General features: G+C 40.3%; 1 protein-coding gene across 4 annotated transcripts in view; it reads right to left on the bottom strand.

Moving 5' to 3' along the window:
• The window catches only part of GDA (guanine deaminase), a 103,167-nt gene that overhangs the window by 57,745 nt on the left and 20,767 nt on the right, over positions 1–24,655 (bottom strand). For 3 of the 4 annotated variants that reach the window (XM_056523094.1, XM_056523096.1, XM_056523097.1), the window contains exons 2-3: positions 7,383–7,471; positions 2,556–2,727 (exon numbers count right to left, since the gene is read on the bottom strand). In XM_056523094.1, the coding sequence (XP_056379069.1) occupies positions 2,556–2,727; positions 7,383–7,471 (261 nt within the window). Of the gene's footprint in view, positions 1–2,555; positions 2,728–6,434; positions 6,512–7,382; positions 7,472–24,655 lie in introns of all 4 variants that reach the window. The other variant, XM_056523095.1, reaches the window with a different exon arrangement.

Genomic DNA, 24,655 nt, shown 5'->3' with positions numbered 1-24,655 from the left:
CTAAAAAAAAAAAAAAGAGATTGCGTACTCATCTTTGGCAGACCAAGGTTAATCTGGTCCACATGAGTGAAAAACTAGGGGGGAGATTTATCAATGTTGTATTTTGAAAGTGTGTTTTAAAGTGATTTATTTTTGCTTTGGTTTCGCTTATGTGCAACCAATTTTTTTTTTCATACACTCAAGGGGGGTTGATACATTTGGCCCACGTAAGCAAAAAACAATAAATCAATTCAAAACACTGTTTTGTATGATTCCTCGTTTCCTCTGCGACTTTTTGCTTAAAACGTTGTAGTTGCGGCAAAAATGTATGCCTTTTTGAAAATGCTTTTCAAAGACAGTTTTGTAAGGCAGGACTGGGCTGGTGTAGATTTGCATTGTTTTGAAGGGGTTTGTGACTTTTTGTGTAACATTTGCACTTGATAAATTCATTACCACTACCACCCCCTCTTTCGTTTTCAATTAGGCTATGTTTACACGTCAGAATATCTGCACAGAATACTGCAGACTGGGGGCCACATGGGAATGCACCATCTCATAAAAGGCAATGCACTCCGTGCGAAGTCCAGCGAAAGAATGGACATGTTCATTCTTTCTGCGGACACCGGAATCATAATTTCAGTGCCAGAAACAGAAAATGTTGCTGGCGCGGAAATTCCGAGGTGTGCACAGCACAGCAGAATCCTGTTGAATTTAATGGAACTCTGTTACTGTGAAATCTTGGTGCAGAATTCCAATGAGAAATTCTGCATGAAAATTCCGATGTGTGAACATGGCCTTATTGTTACTTGGTGTTGCTGATGGTTATTAGTAGAGATGAGGGAATTGAATCAGACGAAGTCGAATTCATTCTGAATTTCATGAAAAATTTTTTTTTCTAGTTTTCGTTCTAAATCACAATTTTTTTTAATTTTCACTTTACTTTTTTAGCCCCATTTTTTGCCCCGAAAACTAAAAAAAAAAATATTATATGCACTCCTCATCCTCATTCATTTTTAATATTGAGTGCTGAATTTTCTGGTCCCTGCCCACTCCCGAAAATTTAAAGACCAAAAAAAAAAAAATGTTAATGTTAATTTTTAAACAGGGATCAATTTATGTGGGCAGGCAGGGACCTAAAAATGTAGCCAACAATAAAAAAAAATTCACAGGTACTGGTGGATAGTGCGGGAGACGCTGATTAAACTGAGCCCTAACTTGTCCGGATCTGCGCCGCCGCTCTCCCGCAATCGTAGTTTTATTATCTGTTGAAATCTTCCTGTAACTGGCATGGGCGGGGCTTCAGCGCTTAACTGGCACTGACGTCAGCGCCGCTTATGAATATTCATCCCCCTCCCCCCCAGTTAGGAGTAGCAAAGAGAGGGAGAACTGGAGGGAGGGGGATGAATATTCATAAGCGGCACTGACGTCAGTGCCAGTTAAGCGCCGAAGCCCCGCCCGCCAGTTACAGGAAGATTTCAACAGATAATAAAACTACAATTGCGGGAGAACGGCAGCGCAGATCCGGACAAGGTAGGGCTCGTTTTAATCAGCGTTTTCCGCACTATCCACGAGTACCTGTGGATAGTGGGGGAGAAAACAAGTGACAGTTTTCCTTTAATAAAGTGTGTGTATGTGTATTTCAATTTTTTCTCTATGGAACAGACTGTTCCATGATGGGATCTGTAGTGCCTATACTAATAAACAGATCACCCCGGGTGTCATCCCTGGTACCCGATGTGTTTGTCCTTTCTATTGCAGAGATGGAGCGGCTTTCTCCTGCACTCACATCTCGGCACTATACTCAGGCTGGCCAGTGATGTGAATAGAATTCACATCACTTATTCATATTTCCCACAGAGAGCTGTGATTGGTCAGATGGCTGGAACCAATCACAGCTCTCTGCGGGAAATATGAATAGGTATATATACGGCATATACTCATACTACAGTGGGACCAGAGAAGAGCGGCCGGCCGCCCGCATCTATACATTATACAGGACAATCGCATCGGGTGTCAGAAGTGACACCCACTGCGATCTGTCTATTAATGCTGGTACTACAGCTCCCAGCATGGTGCAGAGTGTGCTCCATATTGGGAGCAGTAGTACCTGCAGTTGAGGACAGATCACAGCAGGTGTCACTCCTGACACCCGATGTGATCGTCCTATCTAGATGCGAGAAAGCCGCCCGCATCTATACATTATACAGGACGATTGCAGCGCGTGTCAGGAGTGACACCCAGGGCGATCTGTCTATTAGCACAGGTACTACTACTCCCATCATGGAACAGTTTGTTCCATGCTGGGAGTAGTCGTACTACCTAAAAAATAAAAAAAAATTGAGAAAAAAGTGAAACATACACACTTTATTAAACACATTAAAATACATTACTAATAAAAATTTGTCGAAAATTTATTTGGATCGAATCGATTTTTTTATTTTTTAAATCGCCGAATCGGCCGAATCGAATTTTTCAAAAATTTGCTCATCTCTAGTTATAAGCGAAAAATAGATAAATAAAAAAATTATTAAAAGAGAAACAAAACATAGGAAAATGCATAACTTCTGTAGACTTACCACAACTGTTCTGTAAATGTTGCTAGCAATTTCTACATCTGAGAATGTATCTTCGATTGGGAACGTGGTGTATTCCAACCACTCCAAAAGAGGCCTTTCCATTCCTGTTCCAATAAAGGTGTACTGGGGTGCGTGGATATGGGTATCAATCATTCCTGGCATAAAGAATTCACTAAAATCATAAAGATTGATACATTAATAAACCAAGACATCATCATCACCCTAATAAATATGTAAAGCTGGTCATAAACATCTATGGTCAGACAGACATGTTCAAATCCCATTTCTATAAGCAAAAGGTCAATGAGGATTTTTCTTGGAAAAAGGAATTAAAAACTTCCAATATGATCTTTGAATTTTGACCAGATTATCTTTAAATTTAGACAATGGCAGGTTGCACTAGGTAAGGATTTATATTAAACACCCCAACTCCCAATGTAATATGAGAGAGGGTGCTGGGGGGGGGGGTGATATTTCTGTATCTGCCTAGTTATAAAGCAACATTGTGAAATTGTGCATATACTGTATAGACACAGCTAGGTAATTTGCTTTAGTTATCAAAGTTTGAATGACAATCCCTGTGAGTGTGGCCATATTGGTTGTCATTATTATGTTTTATATAGTCAAGCTCTTTTTTAAATCTAGTGCTCTATTTGCACAGTATTTCACATAAGTGAGTCCACCCTTCACATTTTGTAAATATCTTATTATATCTTTTCACATGGCAACACTAAAAAAAAGACACTGTCAAGTAGTGAGCGCACAGCCTCTAGCTGTTAAAGGGGTACTCTGGTGGAAAATAAATTATTCTTTTTATTAACTGGTGGCAGAAAGTTAAACAGATTTGTAAATTACTTCTATTCAAAAATCTTAACCCTTTCAGTACTTATCAGCTGCTGTATATTACAAAGGAAACTGAGTTGTTCTTTTCTGTCTGACCACGGGGATCTCTGCTGACACCTCTGTACATGTCAGGAACTGTCCAGAGCAAGATCGGTTTGCTGGGGATTTGCTCCTACTCTGAACAGTTCCTGCCATGGACAGAGGTGTTAGCAGAGAGCACTGTGGTCAGACTGAAAAGAACTACACAGCTCTGTAGTATACAGCTGTTTATAAGTACTGGAAGGACTAAGATATTTAACCCCTTAATGACCAAGGACGTCTATTTACGTCCTTGGCCGGCTCCCGCGATATAACGCGGGGTCACGCGGTGACCCCGCATCATATCGGGACGGTCCCGGCATGTATCTGATGCCGGGACCCGGGGCTAATAGTGCGCGGCAGCGATCGCGGTGCCGCGCGCTATTAACCCTTTAGACGTGGCGTTCAAAGTTGAACACCGCGTCTAAACCGAAAGTGAAAGCTGCCCGGCTGCTCAGCGGGGCTGATCGGGACTACCGCAGTGAAAATGCGGTGTCCCGATCAGCTGAGACACGAGCAGAGATTCTCTTACCTGCCTCCGGCGTGTTCCCTCAGCGATTGATTGCTCCAAGCCTGACATGCAGGCTTGAGCAATCGACTGCCAATAACGCTGATCATTGCAAAGCTATTGCTTTGCAGTGAACAGTGCTGGCAATCAGTGTGTGCAGTGTTATAGGTCCCTATGGGGGCTATTATACTGCAAAAAAAAAAGTTTTAAAAAAAGTTAATGAATTGTGATTTAACCCTTTCCTTAATAAAAGTTCAAATCACCCCCCTTTTCCCATTAAAAAAAACACCATGTAAATAAAAATAAATATAAACATATGTGTATCACCGCGTGTGTAAATGTCTGAAGTATGAAAATATATCATTAATTAAACCGCACGGTCAATGGCGTACGCTCAAAAAAAATCGAAAGTCCAAAATAACGTCTTTTTGGTCGCTTTTTATATCATGAAAAAATAAATAAAAAGTCCGATCAATACAGAAATGGTACCGCTAAAAACTTCAGATCACCGCGCAAAAAATGACTCCTCATACCGCCCCATATGCGGAAAAATAAAAAAGTTATAGGGTTCAGAAGATGACAATTTTAAACGTATACATTTTTCTGCATATATCATGTAGATTTTTTACAGAAGTACGACAACATCAAACCTATATAAGTAGGGTATCATTTTAATCGTATGGACCTACAGACTAAAGATAAGGTGACAGTTTTACCGAAAAATGTACTGCGTAGAAACGGAAGCCCCAAAAATTTACAAAAGGGCATTTTTTCTTCAATTTCGTCGCACAATAATTTTTTTTTCCGTTTAGCCGTAGATTTTTGGGTAAAATGACTGATGTCACTGCAAAGTAGAATTGGTGGCACAAAAAAATAAGCCATCATATGGATTTTTAGATGTAAAATTTAAAGGGTTATGAGGAAAAAAATCATATAAAAGCACAAATTATAGGTGGAAAAATTGTGAAAAATTTAAACATAAAAACACAAACAAAACACCGATGCGTTTCGACTTATCAATAAGTCTTAGTCATGGCCATGACTAAGACTTATTGATAAGTCTAAACGTGTCAGCGTTTCGATTGTGTTTTTATGTTTTAATTTTTCACTATTTTTCCATCTATATTTTGTGCTTTTATATGATTTTTCATTAAAGTTGGATTTTTAACTATTTTTTCTTGGGAGCTGGATATCCTGTTTTTCCCTGGTATTGCTACACCTGGAGACCCAGCTCTAGTGATTTCCTCCGAGCTTCCAGACGCATACAACGCTGATGCTGCCTCAAACACCATCCGTATAGGAAGGGTGAGCTGATCTATATATCTACTGTGTACTTCTAGGTACTGGGTCCGCTTTTGTTTAACTTATTTATATTTATTAATGATACAGAAGTTGGGATTAACAGCTCTGTTTCTATCTTTGCAGATGACACCAAGTGTTGTAGCACAGTACAGTCTTTAGGAGATGTGCATAAGTTACAAGCTGACTTGGACACACTGGGGGACATGTATCATTATTTCTGTATGGTAGAAGCAGTTTACCCCTTTTGGCAAATTCTAAATTATGCGCAGAAGCGCAAAATTTATCAATCAAGCGCAGAGTTTCATAAATAGCGGGCAAATATAGTAATCTCATCAATCCATTCTTTGAAAAATGAAATCGATGATTTAGAGCATCTTGCCACGAGCAGTCCAAGATGGCTTATATTTGCGTTAAAAATATGGTCATTGCGCAAGATTTCTGTGGGTAAACGAAATGTACGCAGTTAATAAATTCATGTGTACTAAATATGTCACTCCAAGGTACACCGAAACCTACGTATCTGGAGGAAATGCTCCACCGGAATGTATGCAAAAAAAGGTGCTAAAATTTTAACACAAAACAGGGGTAAAAACTTTGATACATGACCCCCACTGAGTGTCTGGGCATCCACTTGGCAAATGAGGTTCTATGTGGATAAATGTAAAGTTATGCATCTGGGTACTAATAACATGCATGTCTTGGGTGATGTAAAACTGGGAGAGTCACTGGTAGAGAAGGATCTGGTTGTACTTGTAGATCATAGATTACAGAATAGCATGCAATGTCAGGCAGCTGCTTCTAAAGCCAGCAGGATATTGTCAGGGACATAATACTACTGCTTTATAAAGCATTGGCACGCCCTCACCTGCAGTATGCTGTTTAGTTTTGGGAAAAAATTTATAAATGGGATGCTATAGAGCAGGAAAGGTGCAGAGACGTGCAACTAAACTAATAAGGGGCATGGAACATCTTAGCAATTTATTTAAGTATATAAATAGCCCATATAATAAAAATGAGAAAAACAGTTCCATGTAAAACCTCCTCAAAAGACAAGGGGCACTCCCTCCATCTGGAGAAGAAAAGGTTTAGTCTTCAGGGTCAACAATCTTTCTTTACCATGAGAACTGTAAATGTATGGAACAGTCTACCTCAGGAACTGGTCCAAGCAGGAACAGTTGAGTTTAGCTACATTCATAGTCATTCCTTAACAGGGTAAGCTACATTCCTAGAAAAAAAATAACATTAAAGGGGTATTCCAGGAAAAAACTTTTTTATAAATCAACTGGCTCCAGAAAGTTAAACAGATTTGTAAATTACTTCTATTAAAAAATCTTAATCCTTTCAGTACTTATGAGCTTCTGAAGTTAAGGTTGTTCTTTTCTGTCTAAATCCCCTCTGATGACACCTGTCTCAGGAAATGCCCAGTTTAGAAGAGGTTTGCTATGGGGATTTGCTTCTAAACTGGGCGTTTCCTGAGACAGGTGTCATCAGAGAGGATTTAGACAGAGAAGAACAACCTTAACTTTAGAAGCTCATAAGTACTGAAAGGATTAAGATTTTTTTTAATAGAAGTAATTTACAAATCTGTTTAACTTTCTGGAGCCAGTTGATATATAAAAAAAAGTTTTTTCCTGGAATACCCCTTTAATGCATAAATATAGAATCCCCTCCCCTTCATCCACCCATATGCCTTCCCTTCACTCCTTGGTTACACTTGATGGGCAGGTCTCTTTTTAAACCGTACTAACTATGTAACTATGTAATGGCTGTTGAGTTATTTTGAGAGTTATTTTATTATGGTATATTATTACGTGTTGAGTTATTCTGAGGGGACACAACATTAAACACTGTTATACAGGCTGTGCACTCACTACTTTGCATTGTAGCAGAGGGTCATTTCTTCAGTGTTATCACATGAAAATATATAATAAAATATTTACAAAAAAGTGAGGGGTGTATTGACTTGTGTGAGATACTGTAAATATCAGTGTTTACGGGATGAGGCGCACTAACATCTGATTAAGGTGTCCATTGCTAATTGGGATCCCCATTGCAAAATTGTTACCACAGCCTATTAAATTATAATAGATATTTACTTCTTGCCAAGTTCTTGAATGTCGCTTTCATCAAACTTCCACTTCTGAGCCAGCTTTGATTGTTTCTGGGCATCTTCAAAGAACACAATCTAAAATATGAAAAAAATAAAATAAAATGAAGAACAAGAAAAAATATGTTGAGTTTATGAAATTGTTGCATTAGTTTTAAAGAATCTTCACCTTTTTGTGTCAACATAGCCATTGGAAGAGACATTTTTCTATCCAATCCCAATTTTGGATAAAACAACCCATACAAAACAACTGCACCAAAGCTGCAACAAAACCTTTCTGCGATAGAACTGATTCACTGCTTCAAATCTCCGTTTCACTGTTAAATATTTCAATACATATACATTTATTTATGTTGTTTCTTTTTTATTTTGACTTATAACAAAAGATTTATAGGAGGATTGAAAGCTATTTTTTTTCGTAACAATTTTTAAAAATGAGGGCAAATGAATGTGTCAGCAGCGTAACAACAATTCTATCTACAGGTGACTCATTCATGTCTTGTGTGCCATGTCTTGTGAGGAATGCTTCACTTTCACCAACACATCTGCTGCGTTCTAGAAAGGACAAACTATAGTCATGGGACTTCCTTGAATCATCTATTGAAAACCTTAACAGTATTTTGAGACAAAGTCTTCTTATGACACAAATATAGACTTGATATTTATCAGCTAAATTATTTAGAATTATTTGCAACTTTACAAAAACATACTACAGTGTTATTTAGAGAGCAATACAAGGAACGTTGTTAGTAAAAGAAAAATATTTTTGAGAAAATTCAGTGAAGAGAGGCAGGATACTAAAATTGTCAGGGAGGGGCGCTCAGGGGGTTTTAATTGGAAATTTCAATCTTTACCCAAAGAATGTAGGTGAAAGCTGGATAAAGGACACTAAACAAATACCTGGGTTCTCGTTTGGGATTTGCGCTAACAAAGGGGTCTAATTACCGTATTTTTCGTCCTATAGGACGCACCGGCGTATAAGACGCACCCAATTTTTAGGGGCAAAATCTAAAAAAATAAAGATTTTGAACCCAATAGTGGTCTTCAACCTGCGGACCTCCAGATGTTGCAAAACTACAACTCCCAGCATGACCGGACAGCCAACGGCTGTCCGGGCATGCTGGGAGTTGTAGTTTTGCAACATCTGGAGGTCTGCAGATTGAAGACCACTGCAGGAGGAGGTAATACTCACGTGTACCTGCCGCTCCGGACCCGTCACCGCTGCCCTGGATGTCGGTCCATCGCTGTTGCTGTGTTCCCGTCGCTCCAGAACGTCTCTGCTGTCGGACGGGTATCCTCGCTCTCCGTCGCCGCCATCACGTCGTTACGCACGCCGACGCACATACGCGACGACGTGATGACGAGGAAGGAGAGCACCGGCCATACAGCGGATCCCTGAACGGAGAAGACACCGAGGAGGCAGGTAAGGTCCCCCCCGGTGTCCTGTAAGCACTAACCCGGCTATTCAGTCGGGCTGTTTGGGACCGCCGCCCGACTGAACAGCCGGGTTAGTGTCACTTTCCCTTCAGACGCGGCGGTCAGCTTTGATCGCCACGTCTGAAGGGTTAATACAGGGCATCACCGCGATCGGTGATGTCCTGTATTACCCGCGGGTCCCGGCCGTTGATGGCCGCAGGGACCGCCGCGATAGGGGTATATTCGCCGTATAAGACGCACCGACTTTTCCCCCCCAGTTTTGGGGAAGAAAAAGTGCGTCTTATACGGCGAAAAATACGGTAACCCCTTAAGGACGAACCCATTTTTATCCTAATGACCAGGCTCTTTTTTTTTTTTTTTATTTGACATGAGCCACTTTAAATTGTAATAACTTTAGAACGCTTTTTCTGAATGGAGTGATTTTGATATAGTTTTTTTCCTGACATATTTTACTTTATATAGGTGGGGCATTTTTGTTGACACATGCAGCATTTTTTGTGAAAAACTCCCAAATATTGTGAAAAATGGGAAAAATTCTGGCATTTTTACATTTTTTTTTATGGTGTACAATGTTCAGTAAAAGTGATGTTATATTTATTCTGTGGGTCAGTACCATTATTGCGATACCCATTTTATATAGCTTTCTATGTTCTTTTTCCTTTTCTGAGCAAAATTCTTTTTCTGCCATTCATTTTCCAACAGCTTTAACTTTTTATTTTTCGTCCAACGCCATTGAGTAAGGGCTTATTTTTTGCTGGATGAGCTGTACTTTTTATTGGCATCATTTTTGCGATACGTGCTACCTTTTGATCTTTTTTATTCTGCCATTTGTACCAAAATTGGCGAATATTGCGCTTTTTTATTGTTTTTTTTTACGGGACATCGCATGGGATAATTTACATTATAGTTTTATAGTACATGTCATTATGGATGTGGCAATACCTATTATGCATATGATTTGTGCTTTTCATCTTTTTTGGTGATAATACAGGGCTTTTATTGGGAAAGGGGCATTTTTTTATTTCATTTTTACGTTTCATACTTTTATTTAAGAACTTTTTATTAAATTTTTTACACTTTTTACAGGTTATACTATGTAATTTTTACTAAACAGTATTGCATACAAAGCTCATAAACAAGATAATACACACCAATATAGTACCAATGAGCATGATAATACAATATCAGTTAAAATTTGTATCCCCTTATCCCACCCACCCCCAGTGCTGCAGGGGAAGAAGAAAAGAAGAAGAAGAAAAAACATTGGAAGATTATTTATATGTTCAGCAATCAAAATTTTCAATCCATTGTACCCACATGTTTTTGTAAGTAGAAATGTTATTCCTATTGAGATATATATATATACACATATATATATATATATATATATATATATATATATATATATATATATATATATAGCGCTTTCCAAACTTAAAGAACATTTTATCTTGGAAATGAGTTGAGTCAATGTTGGAGGAACACTGGACTTCCAGAGCCGTTTCCTTGCTGCATATAAAATACGGCCCAATGGAATCTTATAATTAGAACTAATAGACAAGTCATCTAAATATCAAAGGACACAGATTCCTGGGTCCTTTGGTATTTCAATATTATATTGATTTTTAATAAATCCACAGATTGAGTTCCAGTACTCCTCAAAACAGGTACTGCTTCATAGCATATGCATTAAATCGGCATAAGACAAAAAACATCAAGATTTGAGTCTTGTTTTAGACCAATTTTACAAAGGAAAGATGGTGTTTGATATGTTCTATCTAAAGTATATATTTGTGTCAACGATCCACTCTTAGCTAAACTTTGATTGGGAACTGCTTTTAAAACTGAGTATCACTGTTCAGAAGTTACAACATTATCTTTTAAAAAACATTTCTCAAATGGCGTAACGTTACATTTTACCAGATATTTGTCAAACAAAAAAGTATACAATCTTGAAATAAAACCCAAAGATCTGGTTGTTGTAGTTATTACATTTAACCCCTTAAGGACTCAGCCCATTTTGGCCTTAAGGACAATTTAATTTTTACGTTTTCATTTTTTCCTCCTCACCTTCTAAAAATCATAACTCTTTTATATTTTCAGCCACAGACTAGTATGAGGGCTTGTTTTTTGCACGACCAGTTGCCCTTTGTAATGACCTAACTCATTATATCATAAAATGTATGGCGCAACCAAAAAACACTATTTTTGTGTGGAAATTAAAACGAAAAACGAAATTTTGCTAATTTTGGAAGGTTTTGTTTTCACGCCGTACAATTTATGGTAAAAATGACGTGTGTTCTTTATTCTGAGGGTCAATATGATTAAAATGATACCCATTATTACATACTTTTATATTATTGTTGCGCTTAAAAAAAATCACAAACTTTTTAACCAAATTAGTACGTTTATAATCCCTTTATTTTGATGACCTATAACTTTTTTATTTTTCCGTATAAGCGGCGGTATAGGGGCTCATTTTTTGTGCCATGATCTGTACTTTTTTTTGATACCACATTTGCATATAAAAAACTTTTAATACATTTTTTATATTTTTTTTTAATAAAATGTATTAAAAAAGTAGGAATTTTGGACTTTTTTTTTTTTTCGTTCACGCCGTTAACCGTACGGGATCATTAACATTTTATTTTAATAGTTCGGACATTTACGCACGCGGCGATACCAAATATGTCTATAAAAAAAAAATTACGCTTTTTGGGGGTAAAATAGGAAAAAACTGACGTTTTACTTTTTTATTGGGGGAGGGGATTTTTCACTTTTTTTTTACTTTTACTTTTACATTTTTTTTTACACTTGAATAGTCCCCATAGGGGACTATTCATAGCAATACCATGATTGCTAATACTGATCTGTTCTATGTATAGGACATAGAACAGATCAGTGTTTTCAGTCATCTTCTGCTCTGGTCTGCTCGATCACAGACCAGAGCAGGAGACGCCGGGAGCCGCACGGAGGAAGGAGAGGGGACCTCCGTGCGGCGTTATGAATGATCGGATCCCCGCAGCAGCGCTGCGGGCGATCCGATCATTCATTCAAATCGCACACTGCCGCAGATGCCGCTTTCTGTATTGATCCCGGCACCTGAGGGGTTAATGGCGGACGCCCGCAAGATCGCGGGCGTCGGCCATTGCCAGCGGGTCCCTGGCTGCGATCAGCAGCAGAGATCAGCCGCGCATGACACGGGCATCGCTCCGATGCCCGCGGTTATGCTTAGGACGTAAATGTACGTCCTGGTGCGTTAAGTACCACCGCACCAGGACGTACATTTACGCCCTGCGTCCTTAAGGGGTTAATGCTAGATTATTTTGGTATATTAACGGAGATTTTGTTTGTTCAGCATCAATAGCATGTCTCAGTTGAATATATTGAAAAAAAAAAGGTTTGTGGAAGAGAAAACTCCTCTTGGAGTTTGGTAAAAGACTTCAAGATTCCAAATCTAAACAAATTTTTCAACTATAATATACCTGCTTTTTCCAACAATTCAAAACCAAAGGGATTACTTCATAAAGGAGTTAATTGACAAAATTACCTATCCCTCTTATTTGTTTTCTTCTACTCCACACTTTATGTAGTAATTTTGAAGTAGGATATACATGTTTTTGCAGTAAAAATTGCGGCCAAGACCTGACTCACTTCTCAGCTGAGGACAGGGAGCCTGTCTGCTTCAATGGGGGGAGCAATCGCTTGGTGGGAGAAAGCTCAATCTGCAACAGCTGTAGGCACCCTGATTGAAAACCACAGGTCTTTGAATGGATGCAGCTCATTTATGTTTCAATGGGTGGGGTGGCTGATGTGTGGGAGGGAGGAAAATGGAATTGTGGGATTTGTAGTAAAAAAAAGAAAAGTCAAACCGGAAATAGCAGTTCCCAAACAGCTAGCCACAGTGTTATGGTAATCCCAAGAAAAGTGCAGATCCTTCCTAAGCATGTTCATTACTGTCTGCCAGGTACGTACTTAAATCACCTTATGGTGGATAACCCCTTTAATGTCTGTCCATCCTCTTAGATGTTGTCCCTGGGAGGAGATAAAGTAAAGTCAGGGGTTAGGGAGGGCCAGACCACCTCCATCCTTTGGTCTTTGTAAATTAACTATTTTAAGTTTAAGCTTTCTGCGATTCCAGATTAATTCCCTAAATTGACAATCAATTCTTTGAAACAAACCTATAGGAAGCCAAACTGGGGAATTATGAAGTAGATATAATAATTGTGTTTTTTTTTTATTTTTTGTTGTTTTTTTTTTTTTATTCTTTTTTTTCCTAGCCTCAGGGATAGGGAAGGGAAAGGAAGAGGAGGGATTAATGATAGAAGTAAATGAATATATGTGGGTTGGGTGGGTTGGACAGGGCACTGAACCCAGATATGAGAATTGTAAGGGGGGGGGGGTTCTTTTTTAGAAAATTTTTATAATATGTGAAGATATTGAAGGTGAAATTTTATAAAGAATTTATAATTATTGCAATTGAAATATTTTTATTGAAAAAAATAATAATAATAATTGCAGCATTTACACCATTTTAAGAAGATTAATTCTACCGATTACAGAGATGGGAAGTTTGCACCATGCCATCAATTTACGTTTAAATTTGTTTAAAAAGGGAGATATTTCAATACCCAGATATTTAATGATGATGTACACACTTTATTGAGATTTTTTCATTGACCTTAACAATGGAGGCCTCTCCATCCAACAACATAAGAAAAGATTTATTCCAATTAATACATATACCAGACAGGAGGCTATCCACACTGGGAGCTCAAAGCGGATGAGTCTCTGCCTGCCTCCGTCCCATCCGATCAGTGCTACTTTGCTGCAGGCAGCCTCAGCATCCTGTCGTAATGGAGCGCTGATAACACTAATCAATGCTATGACGCAGCATTGCTCAGTGTATGCAATAGCAAGATTGCAACTAATAGTCCTCTATGGGGACTTAAAAAAAAGTGCATTAAATGTAAATGTAAAAAAAAATGAATGAGCACCTTCACAAAAAAGTTTAAATCACCTTTTTCCTATTTTTTAGGAACAAAAAATAAATAAACATGTGGTATCACTGCTTACATGAGTAAGTGAGTTAGTCATTAAAAAGCAAAATTGGTGACTCAAAAAACAAGCCCCATATGGGTCTGTAGGTGGAAAATTTAAAAGCGTTATGGCTTTTAGAAGGTGAGGAGAAAAAAACGAAAGTGCAAAACTGAAAAAATTTTGAAAAAAGGTTGCGCTACAACATTAGATGGATGGCTATATGAGAACTGGTATACAGTTAAGGATGTGTTCCCTAAACACCCTGAAAAATGGCAGAAGACGTGTATGTATATATATATATATATATATATATATATATATTTATGTATATATAAAATATATCTACAGCTCAGTGAAAATATAATAGTTGAATATATGGCAGAGTCTTTTGTGTTGCTAAATAATAGAAGTATTGCTATTAGATATAATAAAATCTAAATAAAATGAATTAAAATGAGATAAGAAATACTCAGAGATACATTGTATTATAAGCAATAGCTAAAATAGATTAGTCTATTAACTGCTATATAAAAACAATAATTGTAACACATTGTAAATGTATGTAGCAATGTGAAATTTCTATGAAGCAAGCTTATTGCCGCACTGTATTGTAACTTCTCTAGAGAGAACATTTCTAACAGCATTTGTTTGTATATATATGTCTTCTGTGAAGGTTACTTATAGTCCATTCCTGTTGGAAGAAGATATACAGTATAGTTCTTGAGGGTTATAATGGTAGCGCTTTGCACTGATGTTTTTGTAGATAGAGATCGCTGTAAAAGAAAATGGTATCCTATGAGGCGATCGTTACGTCCATTCCTGTAGGGGAGAAAGGTGCAGTTCTTATAAAACGTACTGAAAGCGCAATGTGATGCAAGTTCATATACTGAAAGCAAACAGTAAGTAAAATGTGCCTTCTGTGAAGGCTCTATCAGTCTTTATAAGATAGATAAAAATTCATGCGGATTTGTAGTGCTATGTGTTCTCACCAATTCTGAAGTGGTCCCTGGGCGCTCTTGCAATTGCCCAGTAGGCTCCAACAAACACACCCGGGTTAGGGCTGGTTCACATCACGTTTTCTCCCATACGGGAGCGCATACGGCAGGGGGGAGCTAAAACCTCGCGCTCCCGTATGCCTTGTATGTGCTCCCTTATGTAATTCATTTCAATGAGCCGGCCAGAGTGAAACGTTTGGTCCGGTCGGCTCATTTTTGCACTGTATGCGCTTTTTCCCCGGACCTAAAACTGTGGTCAACCACGGTTTTAGGTCCGTTTGTAAAAGCGCAAAATTGTAAATTGTAAAAGCACAAATTTGAGCTGATCGGACCGAACGTTTCACTCCGGCCGGCTCATTGAAATGAATTACATACGGGAGCGCATACCAAGGCATACGGGAGCGTGAGGTTTTAGCTCCCCCCTGCCGTATGCGCTCCCGTATGGGAGAAAACGTGATGTGAACCCAGCCTTAATGGGTCATTGAGAGAGAGAAGTATATTGCTGTAGTGTGCTGGCCAAAGGTTTGTAGTAATGATGGCGCCATCCTCGTGCACCGAAAGCGTGAACTACTGATACTGTTAGATATTATAGATATTCTCCGGTGGAGTATAAGTGCTTAATTAGCATCATATTTACAATACTTCTGTCTATAATACTTCTATTATTAAGCAACACAAAAGATTCGGCCATATATGCAACTATTTTATTTTCACTAAGCTATAGTTTTAATAAAAGGGGTATACCAGGGAAAAACTTTTTTTTTTTTTTTTTATATCAACTGATAAAACATATTTGTAAATTACTTCTATTAAAGAAATCTTAATCCTTCCAGTAGTTATCAGCTGCTGAAGTTGAGTTGTTCTTTTTATGCTGACAACAGTGCTCTCTGCTGACACCTCTGCTTGTCTCAGGAACTGTCGGAAACATTAGATTTGCTATGGGGATTTGCCCCTACTCCGGACAGTTCATGAGACAAGCAGAGGTGTCAGCAGAGAGCACTGTTGTCAGAATGAAAAGAACAACTCAACTTCAGCAGCTGATAACTACTGGAAGGATTAAGATTTTTTTAATAGAAGTAATTTACAAATCTGTTGCCAGTTGATATAAAAAAAGATTATCCTGGAATATCTCTTTAATTAATATATTGGTGCGTGGGAGCAGCTGCAAGGGCCCTGCTGCTGAATACTCATACACCATATATATATATATATATATATATATATATATATATATATATATACATATACAGTATATGTTTTACTATCGTTTTCATCTATTGAAATAAACAAGTTTTTACTCATTAAATATTAATTGGACTGGACATACCCATTTATATCAGGAACCTAATTAGTTTTTAGACAGGACTAACCCCCCCCCCCCTTTATCCTAGCAATATAACAATTTATCAACATATATAGTGTGGCAGTGTGGCAAGTAAAGGGTGTATTTCCCTTGCTAACTCTGGAGAATGCTCCACCTGTGGCCTGATTAATGAGGTATCAGGAAGGGAAAGTGTGTTTAAAAGGAAAGGAAACAGAATAGTTGGGGCTCTCCCTGGGAAACAGCATGTCGCTGTAACGAGACACTCGGGCCCTGTTGAGGAAGCACACAGCTGAAGTTGTGAGTGGTCCAAGGAGTGGTGTGAACTGTGAGTAACAGGTTGCAGGAGTCATATGTTTCACTAGCTCACCAGTGGTCTGCTGTGCTATTGTGAGGAACGTGTCCCGTGGCAAGTGACCAGGACGATCCGAGAGCTTATCCCCAAGACGGGTCGTCACATTTTGGTGGAGGATGCGGACACGCCGTTGCTAAGGGCAATCTGTTGCCAAGGGCAACCAACGGGCGAGTTGGAGAGGAGCCATTGCTAGGAGCAACCCCCTGCAAGATTGCAAGTCTGAGGAGCCCAGCAGAGGAGTTCGAGCACAGGATGGTGTCTGTGGAGGAGCGTTGCTAGGGGCAACCGATCGAGATTTTTTTTCTGGAAAAATGACATCGGCAGGCCGTTGCTGGGGGCAACCGACGTGGGCCACAACCGGTGGTCGCCAGGATGAAGCCGAGGTCCCGTGAGTTGTTGGTGGGCGGAATCCCACTGTGAGTGGACTTGGATTGTTGCCAGACTGTATCTCAGATTATGCCAGAAATAATTATCTTTGTGAAGTCCCGCCCGGAGCCCGGTAAGACTGTTCAAATTACCTTTGATACATGTTTTGGGGCATGTGATGGAGGTATGTGCAGAACTTACAGTGGAAATTGTACTGGGCAGAGACTTTCCGTATTTCTGGCAGCTGTGGGATGCTGAGAGTGCACCTGAGAGTTTGCAGCCAAAGGTTCCGGAAGTAGTGAGGACTGAGGTGTCTCTACTGGACTGTGTGAATGGTGCTGTATATTGTGAACCCATGCAGGCTGATAATGCTTATCTTGAAACACTTATGTTAATGTGTTCTGATGTAAAGAGTTCTATTCCCACCTCTCACAGGACAAAAGAAAACCTGTGTGAGCTGGAAATAGAAGGTAAAAAGATGATGGTTTTGTTAGATCCAAAATGTGTAATAAGTCTGGTAAAGACCAGCTGCAGAAAGCCAGACCCTGCTGTAATGTCTATACAAGCCGGTATTTGGGGTTATAAAACAGTAAATGTGTGTATTTCTACTCCCAATGGTACCATAAGTCATAAGGTTGCAATTGAGCCTAGCTTAGAGTATGAAGTAGTACTGGGGAAGGATTTTCAGTTTTTTCAGCAGTTGTGGGAAGATAGTCAGGTGACTAGAGCAGGAACACCTGATAGGCTCACAACACTTGATTTGCACCACATAGCAGGAGACAATAACTCAGCAGAGGATGAGGTTGGGGAGTGTCAGCAGACCCTAGGTATATGTCAGGTGGGAGTGTGCCAGGCCACTAGGGGAGCTAAAGAACAGTCCACGAGTCAAGTTAAAGAGGTGACTGGAATAGAAGCAACAGAAATGGCTGTGAAAAAACAAAACTCCAGAAGAGAGTACCAGTGGAGCTGGGGGCTGCGCTTACGGTCACAGACAGAGTCCTAAGTGAAGGAGATGTGGCGTCTGGACCAGAGAGGGGTTGTAACCAGGAAGACCAGATATTGTTGCAGACCCAGGACCCAGAGCCCCAGGAGTCGTTTTAGCCAGGCCGTGGAGAGACTGTGACAAGACAAAAGAAAAGTCTGCCAAGGAGCCGAGAGACAGTTCAGAGGAACTGTTCGGGAATCACCCTGACTCGCTGGTGCCCAGAGCCATTGAAGTTTTTGCTAGGGGCAACAAACTTAACGCCAAGGGATTGCCGGTCCAACGGGAGGGTTTAGCAAGAGTCTCCAGAGTTGCCAATGTGGTGGGAGAGGAAGAGTGCCAGGTGTCGGTGGCACCTGTTGTTGAGGATGATGACGAGGCAAAAGTGTCCGCAACCCTGAAAAAATGGGGAGACTTCATCTAGAGATGGAGAAAAACTGGGTCGAGTGTCTGACAGAGGACCAGAGGATGTCTCAAGGTCTAACAGCGAGAGTGAGGAGACCTCTGTCAGTAAAAGGTCTCGGAAAAGAAGAGCTGGCCTTGGGAAAAAACTGGAGCAGATCCAGAATCTGGAAGAATCCCTGCAGATGGTTTCTGTGAAGTTGACGGAGAAAGAAAAAGAGGTACATCGCTTGACAGAGGAGAAGGACCAATCGCTTGCTGACTTTAAGAAAGAGCAAGAAGCGAGGCTTAGGCTGGAAAAAGTCATGGAGCACCACAGAAGTGAGTTCGTGGCTCTGCAGGATGAACTGTCCCGCTCCCAGGGTCTTGCAACCAGCAAGGAGAGTGAAGTACAGAGTCTGGCCAAGCGGATGTAATTCCAGGAGGAAGAAGTGAGTCTTCTATATGGTGCATATCAGGCTTTGCGGAGTGATCACAATGCTAGGCTGGTAGCCATGGAAAAAATAGAAAAAGAGAAGAATGAAATGAAGATGGAAGTTGAGGCTCTTGCCAGCAATCTGGAGAGTGTCTCTAAAGCTAAGAGACAACTTGAGGAGGAAGTCAAGGCGGAGAGTGTCCTTGCACATGCTTTTCAATCTGCTCGTCATGACAACGAGCAGTATGAGGAGGCTCTGGAACAAGTTGAGACTCTGAAACATGAAAACAAGATAGATCTGAGATCTCTGTTCAGATAGATCTGAGATCTCCTGTTCTCAGATTGGTGAGAGTGGAAAATTTATCAATGAGTTAGAGAAGACCAAGAAACAGTTGCTGGACAGTGAGAAGATGATCTTCGCAAAGCTCAAGAGTGAGCAGCTGAAATATATAAAGCTGAAAGATGACATGAAGATCTTAAAAGAGAGCCTGGAAGCGCAGAACGAAACGTGCCGTAGGTCCCACGTAGCTGCCTTGGTTTTGCTGGGAGCGCAACTCTACGAGCAGGTGGCTGTGCTGGCGGACAATGAACAGTTGTGGAAACAATTGCTGTCTTCGGATGATACTGTCAGGGACTTGACAGAATTATTGACAGTGAGAGGATGAAGTCCGCTAAGCTCCAGTGTAAGCAGCGAAAATGTGAGAAAAAGGAAGAGGACCAGGAAGTTCTAAAAGAGAGCAGAGACCAAGCTATGGTGGAATTGGCTCAAGAAAGGCTTCTGGGGCAGAAGTTACGGGATACAGGGATGCTTTCTCTGAAGCCCGGTAAAAAGTCCTCTAATTCTAAGATTAAGGTGAAGCCCTGTAAGAAGTCCTCTGAAGCAGAAGCTAAACCAGAGTCAACCTCAAAAGCTATGAGTAAAGAGAATGGCACAACTGAAGCTACAGGTGATGAGAAGAGTAAGCCTGAAGAAGCTGCAGAGAAGAGCCAAACAGAAGTAGAAGCTGATTCTACACAAGAATCTGAAGGAGCCAAAGACTCTGAAGCCAAACCTGAGGAAGCTGATGCCCCTAAAGAGAAAGCTGGAAGGGATGAGGTGAAACCATGTGAGAAATCCACTGAAGTCAAAACTGTGGTGAAACCAGGTGGGAAGCCCTCTAAAGTTGAAACTGAGATGGACCCGTGTCGGAGGTCCTCTGAAGCTACAGAGAACAAGACAGTGGTTGGTGAAGCCACTGAGGCCGAAAGATTCTCTGAAGCAGAGGCAGAGGTCTGGCAAGCCAGAAGAAGACAAAGGTTAGAAGCATCGGTCCTCTCTGTCCTTAATTTCAAGAACCCTGCCCACACCAGGGTGAAGAACCTGGTACTGGAGAGGTGTGACCGAGAGACTTGCAATTGGTGGCTGGTAAATGTCCGGAAGAAAAAAGTCAAGGACTTCAGAGACTGTGGGACAAAAGTTGTCCAAGAGAAAGGAAAGGCGGATGGTTTCTGCCTTTCAAACATATGTGCTCCTTCCCGGTGGTCTGAGCAAAGGGGGGGGGGGGATATGTGGCAGTGTGGCAAGTAAAGGCTGTATTTCCCTTGCTAACTCTGGAGAATGCTCCACCTGTGGCCTGATTAATGAGGTATCAGGAAGGGAAAGTGTGTTTAAAAGGAAAGGAAACAAAATAGTTGGGGCTCTCCCTGGGAAACATCATGCTGCTGTAGGGAGAGACACTCGGACCCTGTTGAGGAAGTACACAGCTGAAGTTATGAGTGGTCCAAGGAGTGGTGTGAACTGTGAGTAACAGGTTGCAGGAGTCATATGTTTGACTGGCTGAGGGTAGCTCACCAGATAGTAATCAGGGCATGCTGAAATGTGTAGTCAGTGACCAGACGGTCTAGGATTTTATTTTGTTCCAGTGTTATGTTTGTTTTCCCCTGCAACCTGTGGAAATAAAGCTGGCAAGGAGCCAGACTTGTATGCGAACTGTGGTCTGCTCTGTTATTGTGAGGAACATGTCCCGTGGCAAGTGACCAGGACGATCCGAGAGCTAATCCCCTAGACGGGTTGTCACAATAGTTATAGATATATGACTAATAAGTGATACAACTGAAAAATTGCTGTGTCCCTAAGAAATTAAAGCAGTATAGCACTGAGGGTATAGAAGGGGCAAGTAGGCTCCTTTCCTTTTACTATTACCTGCTGTGACTGTAAACATAAATTTTGTAAAAGTAATTTTTAAGCAATTTTTTTAATCTTGTGTTATCATTTATTGGTTTTATGTAACTTTTTACAACTGGTGTTTTTATTTAACCACTTTAGATGTTATTGTAACAATTTAGTTAAATGCTCTAAAAGAAAATAACAATTTGAAGGTTTTTAGCAAGGAATGATTTACTAGATTCTGAACTTATGACGTATTTGAGATAAAAGAATTTTGAACTATAAAGCTTGTTTGTCTGTACTTTGCACCAAGTAAAAAAAAAAAAAAAACTTGTGAAATAAACATTTCATCTTCATGTTCAAGAAAATGAGTACAATAGTATGATGCAAACCATAGTCACCATGTAGTCGAGTTGACATTGTGTGGTGAGTTATATAACTTCTTAAATTTCAGAATACATTTTCTTTCTTAAGGCTGGATTCACACATACAGTGCTTTGTTATGTTTTTTATATATATATATTTTTTTATATAATGCTGTGGCTCGATGTTTAAAGTCTATAGTGATATCCTGAAAAAGTTTGCATATAAAAAGCCTTCTTTTGCGGCTTTTTTTATGTGAATAGTTTTTTTTATAAAATTCATTATGCTCTATACCGTTTTTTGTGCTTTTCTCTCAAGGCTTCGCCATAGGATTGAAAAACCCTAGAAGGAAATAAAAAACGGCACCAAAATAGTTTGAAGAAAAATACCATGAAAAACTCAATACTTGGTATTGTTACAAGCATTTAAAATCACTAAAAGAATTGTGTGTGTGAAAGAGGCCTAAACATTATCAAAGTTAGTGTTTTAGGTCTATATGGATACTAAATACATTAACTGCTAATATTTAATGTTGACTCATGGAAAATACACGAATATAGATTATGATAAGGAGATAATAAGGTATAGAAAATAATATAATATGAATATATATGTGATTAATTGATTCTAATCAAAATTAAACCTAGATAAAACGCAATAATATTTTTAAAGAGATAATTCAGTGTTTGACACCTTGTTCACTATCCACCGGATATAGAAAAGGTGTCTGATGGCAGGGGGTTCGACTACTGTGTGCCCCCATATTCTTCAGAGCAGGGTCCAAATGTCCCTGTGCACAAAGCATAGAACCAAAATGCTCCACTCCATGCATCTCTATGGGAGTGCAGAAGGGCTATACTTATGTATCTCCAATGCTCCCTGTAATAGGGGATAAGGTGTCAAATGCTGGAGTACCCCTTTAATAACAAGACCCAAATACTTAGGGAGGTCAGCTCACACCTCCTGCCACTCGCACTTCCGAGTACGGAGGGGCAGGCAGTGTCTCCTTAATCCAGCAAGTTCATGTGTACAGAAAGGAAATCCAGCTCCTGGAGTGCGGTATAAAATGAAAACTTTATTCAAAACTCTGCAGCAACACATAGGTAACAGACAGCATACGCGACGCATTTTGAGTCTCACGAAGCCTTAACCAATAGGGGTCACATGATTGTAGCGTCATGAGAGGCTGGAACTGGAACTGGATTCAGCCAATATCGATGTATAATAGCCATTAAAGTATATAAAACAGGAATGCATCAATACATATTTGAAATTAATTCAATGTGAGTATCTAGAATTAAGTACAAACATCCAATAGGGTTCTCTGTTGAGTAACTTAAAGGGGTACTCCACTGGAAAAAAAATTTTATTTATTTTTTATAAACTGGTACCAGAAAGTTAAACAGATTTGTAAATGACTTCTATTAAACAATCTTAATCCTTCCAGTACTTATCAGCTGCTGTTATGATCCACAGGAAGTTCTTTTCTTTTTGAATTTTCTTTCTGCCTGACCACAGTGCTCTCTGCTGACACCGCTATCCATTTTAGGAACTCTCCAGAGTAGGATAGGTTTTCTATGGGGATTTGCTCCTACTCTGGACAGTTCCTAAAATGGACAGAGGTGTCAGCAGAGAGCACTGTGGTCAGGCAGAAAGGAAAGAACTTCCTATGGATCATAACAGCAGCTGATAAGTACTGGAAGGATTAGGATTTTTTTAATAGAAGTAATTTACAAATCTGTTTAACTTTCTGGCACCAGTTTATGTAAAAAAAAAAAGTTTTCCAGTGGAGTACCCCTTTAACCTTCTTAGCGGTTATCCCGAGTGTGACTTGTTGTTAATTTTCCCTGGCAGGAGCAGTAACCCCAAGTCACGCTCAGGGTAGCATTACAGAGTTGCGAGCGGAGCCCACTTACCTTCCACTGGCGATCCAGCGATGTTCTCTGGTGTGCGCTGCGATCGCCCGCTGTGATCGCCAGCCTCCGTCTTACTTACTGGTTCCGTTCTCTGCATTCAGCAGCAGCGGAACTGGGTGGTAAACACACACATATATAAAAAGAGGTCATACATTGTAATCTGAGGGGATTACACTGTATTACTTCACATCTAACACTTGATCACTGTATAGTGCCCCTTGCCTGACATATTACTGTCATTTGTGCCACCAAAAATATTTATAAAATGGCATCAAAAAAGCGCCACTTTACTGCAAAGTTGCTTTTGGACCAGTTGAGTGACAGCGGCAGCGAAAAGGAGGAGCTCGCAGAACTGAGCTATAGTGAGTCGTGGGTAGATTTGTCATCTGACACCGACACTGATCTGGCCAGTGACAACGGCGATGATTCTGCACCTGACCTCAGCGATGTGCGCACTTGGTACTCTATCGACTGCGATACGGACCAGGTAGCGCCCCCAAGATTCCCGTTCACTGGATCACCTGGGATGAAGGTAGATGTTGAGCGTGACAACCCTCTGGCATACCTGCAATTATTCCTCACTGAGGAAGTAATTGAAATAATTGTTACAGAGACAAATCGTACCAAGAGCAGCAATCCGCTACGCTGCATGCCAGGTTTTCCAGAAGCAGAAAGTGGGAACCGGTGACCAAAGAGGACATCTGGCATTTTCTGGGACTCATCATTCTTCAGGGGCTGGTGGGGAAACCGTTCCAGAAATGGTACTGGACCACCAACGAGCTACTGGCCACTCCATTTTTGGCCGGATGATGTCGGAATACCGGTTTTCCCTCATCATGAAGTATTTCCACTTCACAAATGATGAAGAGTTTGATGAGGCCACACATCCTGTGCCCAAACTAAAAAAGATCTGGGAGGTATGGCAAATTATTGTGACCAATTATCAGCGGACCTACGTGCCAGAAAGGGACGTCAGTGTGGATGAAAGTTTTATGGCCTACAAGGGACGCCTAAGCTGGATACAATACATTGCATCCAAAAGAGCGCGGATTGGTATAAAATCGTACATGCTCTGCGAGTCATCCACTGAGTGCATCTGGAATTCGGTCATTTACACCGGTAAAGGCACGAAGTTCAACCCCAGGTACAGCGGCTATGGAATGGCCACATCATCTGTCCTTACACTGCTGGAGCCATTGCTGAACCAGGAGTATTGTGTGACCATGGACAATTTCTACACATCTCCAGAACTGTATGAGGTTTTGCTACAAAACAAGACTGACGCATATGGTACCATGAGGCCTAACCGACATGACATGTCATCTACGTTTGCCACAAAAAAAACTAAAAACTGGAGAAATGGTTGCCTGGCAGAAGGGTAAGATGATGGCAATGCGATGGCGAGACAAGAAGGACGTTTGTCTCATGAGCACTGTGCACAATACCTCCACTGCCATGGTCCACACAAAGGGTGGGAAAGATGTGCTGAAGCCGCAAGTTGTGATAGACTATAACAAAACCAAG

This window comes from Hyla sarda, chromosome 1 (genome assembly GCF_029499605.1).
Source record: "Hyla sarda isolate aHylSar1 chromosome 1, aHylSar1.hap1, whole genome shotgun sequence".
Taxonomy (NCBI): domain Eukaryota; kingdom Metazoa; phylum Chordata; class Amphibia; order Anura; family Hylidae; genus Hyla; species Hyla sarda.
This window is presented reverse-complemented; position numbering and strand designations above follow the sequence as displayed.